Source organism: Camponotus floridanus, unplaced genomic scaffold, assembly GCF_003227725.1.
Source record: "Camponotus floridanus strain SB8 unplaced genomic scaffold, Cflo_v7.5 scaffold122, whole genome shotgun sequence".
NCBI classification, from domain to species: Eukaryota; Metazoa; Arthropoda; class Insecta; order Hymenoptera; family Formicidae; genus Camponotus; species Camponotus floridanus.
The window spans coordinates 180,700-183,391 of NW_020229240.1; the positions used below are offsets into that span (position 1 = coordinate 180,700).

Sequence of the window (2,692 nt, forward strand, 5' to 3'; positions counted from 1 at the left end):
ATTATATATCTTTATTATCAATAATCAATCACCGGCCATTAAACAAGAGCAAGTTCACCATTTGGATCTCACATATCACAGATATTCGGAAGTATGAAATGCCACATCATCCATGAGGATCCATGAGGACCAAAGTTGTTCCTCTCGTCAAGACGCATCGATATAGCCCATAAAAATATACCCTTAGGGTTGCACATATCCGCGCAAAACCCATAACCCTAACCTAACCTAACCTTTTTTTTTTTTTTTTTTTTTTTCGATGAGGAATCCAAGTCTTGACGGACACCCTTCGCCCCTTCACATAAGAAGAGGGCTCCAGGTAGTGCGGGACTCCAGGTCGGATGCATCCACCACGGACCTGACTACCCGCTAAACCTCACCGGTGGCATCCTAACGTTCAACAGCAACCCCGGGAGAAAATCGCTTGTGCATTACTTCCCAAGGGCCGCCAAAAACGTCTGTGCATTGCGCATCATCTTCCAACATTAATTAACGTTAAACCCAAAAAGTGTTATCGGGTAGTCAAAAACCAGATAATAGCTCCGGTGCCACAGTGCAATACCGGAACCTCCCGCCCGCCACGCAAACGGGGGTGGGCGAGGGGGGGAAACGGGATTATTCCCCCACCACGCGCACCCCCGCCCGCACGACGGGGTCAAAACTCACCCATTGAGCCAAGTACAGACAAGCGAACTGAAATGAAAGTACAGTGAATAATGATCCTTAATAAATAAATGAATGATCAGTCAGTGACCAGCCAATCAATCATTCGACCAGTCGACCGACCAATTCAGCGATAATGCTGTTAGTGGTCGAGGTGAAAATGGAGTGAGACTAAACGAACGAAACAGAATGACCATGATCAGTAGAATGAATAAAAAAAAAAAAAGGTACGGAAAATGAATGGTAATGAGCTGAACTTATTTAGATAATGATCTATTGCATACATGGAGCTCAAAATATAAATCAAGAAACTATCTTAGGGGGGGGTGTGCTCCTTAATTGGGAGACGTGAATTGGGAGACTCTATCTCACGCTGTCTCTCTTCCTCCTCCTTCATTTTTAACACATAGGAAGCAAATTTGATAAACGCCAACCAATTCTCCTTATTTTCTAATATTTTATCAATGATTAAAATTAGCGTTAACCTACTAGAATAGTCAATTCTTATTTTGCGTATGAATTCAAATCTATAATCGTGCCACGTGGGGCATTCTGCAATTGTGTGTTCCAGTGTGTCATCCACCGAAGGGCAATGACGACACGCCGGTGCCTCCGTCTTGTTTATCCTCCATAAAAAAAAAAAAAAGTCCAAAGCTACCATGACCAGTTAGCATTTGGGCACCATAGAAGTTTATCTCGCCGAATTTATGCACCAGCCACCTATGCAAATGAGGCCGAATTGCTGAGACAGTTTTTTGGCCCCAGATTCCAGGCCTATCTAGGGATATTTGCCATTGGCGGATAAGTGACAAATATTCCCCATCGCGAACTTCGGCATCCGTTTGGGGGCTATATTCACCTCTAGCTCTTAAATCCGTGATTCTATTATATATTCTGCTCCGCATAGTAGCCTCGAGTGGCCAGGGAGGATTTCTAGCCAACAGGGTCGCTGCGTCATAGGATACCGTCCTATAACCAGCGATCATCCGAATAGCAATAGCTCGCTGTAAGCGACGCAGCGGGCGGTCAACTCGATCCGAGGCAGATGAAAATGCCTCAGCCCATACCGGGGACGCGTACATAACAACTGACGTCAAGACTTTAGCGAACAGCTGCCGCTTTCTCTCCCCCGGACCTCTTAAATTGGGCATAAGCCTATTCAAGGCTCGAATAACCCTAGACGCCTTGGATTCAACATAACAAAAGTGAGACCGAAAATTCCACGATCCATCCACCATGATTCCCAGGTATTTCATAGAGTCGGCTAGTTGGATATTGACTCTACCCACTCTAACCATCGGCATGTTAATCGGCTTCTTTTTGCAAAACAGAATCGTCTCCGTCTTGGTGTCAGCGACCCTCAAGCCAAGTTTTCCAATTTGACGTGTAACAACGGGCAACAATGGGCAATTTGAATATTAGCCTTAACTATCGCATCGAACAAGCGATCCGATGTGGAAAGAATAAGGGTGTCATCGGCATAACACACCGTATGACATCCATCCTCGGAATTAAGTCGGAGGACCGAATCAAAAGCGATGTTCCACAGGAGTGGCCCTAGGACCGACCCCTGCGGGACACCAGCCTGAATCTCTCGTTCGACAACACAGCCTCTATTATTTTTATAGACTATAGACCTACAAGAGAGGTACCCCGCAACAATTCTACAAAGATAACCCGGAATCCTTTTCTGTGCCATTGCGTCTAATATGACACTCCACGGAATTGAGTTGAACGCGTTTGCAATGTCAAGCCCGACCGCAATAGCAAAACCGTTGCCATCTGTCGCAATCCGCGTGAGTTCACGAACTCGCAAGAGGGCGTCTACGGTAGATCTAGCTTTACGGAATCCGTACTGATTACATGAGAGAGAGCAATCCTCGTTATCCTCGAGCCAGCAATTGATTCTGTCTGCGATAATCCTCTCAAATGTTTTCCCGATTTCATCCAACAAACATATAGGACGAACCTTTATATCTTCCGGGCTATTAACCGGCCCCTTAGGAATTAATACCAACATTGCCCTCTT

At 45.5% G+C, this 2,692-nt stretch overlaps 1 protein-coding gene across 1 annotated transcript; it reads right to left on the bottom strand.

Moving 5' to 3' along the window:
- Positions 1–1,238: 1,238 nt before the first annotated feature.
- Positions 1,239–1,967, bottom strand: LOC105248286. The gene has a single exon (XM_025415538.1). It carries the CDS (start codon positions 1,965–1,967, stop codon positions 1,239–1,241), a length of 729 nt encoding a protein of 242 aa, XP_025271323.1.
- Positions 1,968–2,692: the final 725 nt, after the last annotated feature.

Coding starts and splice junctions, on each gene's coding strand:
- LOC105248286 (XM_025415538.1), bottom strand. CDS start 1,967: ATGCCGATGGTTAGAGTGGGTAGAGTCAATATCCAACTAGCCGACTCT.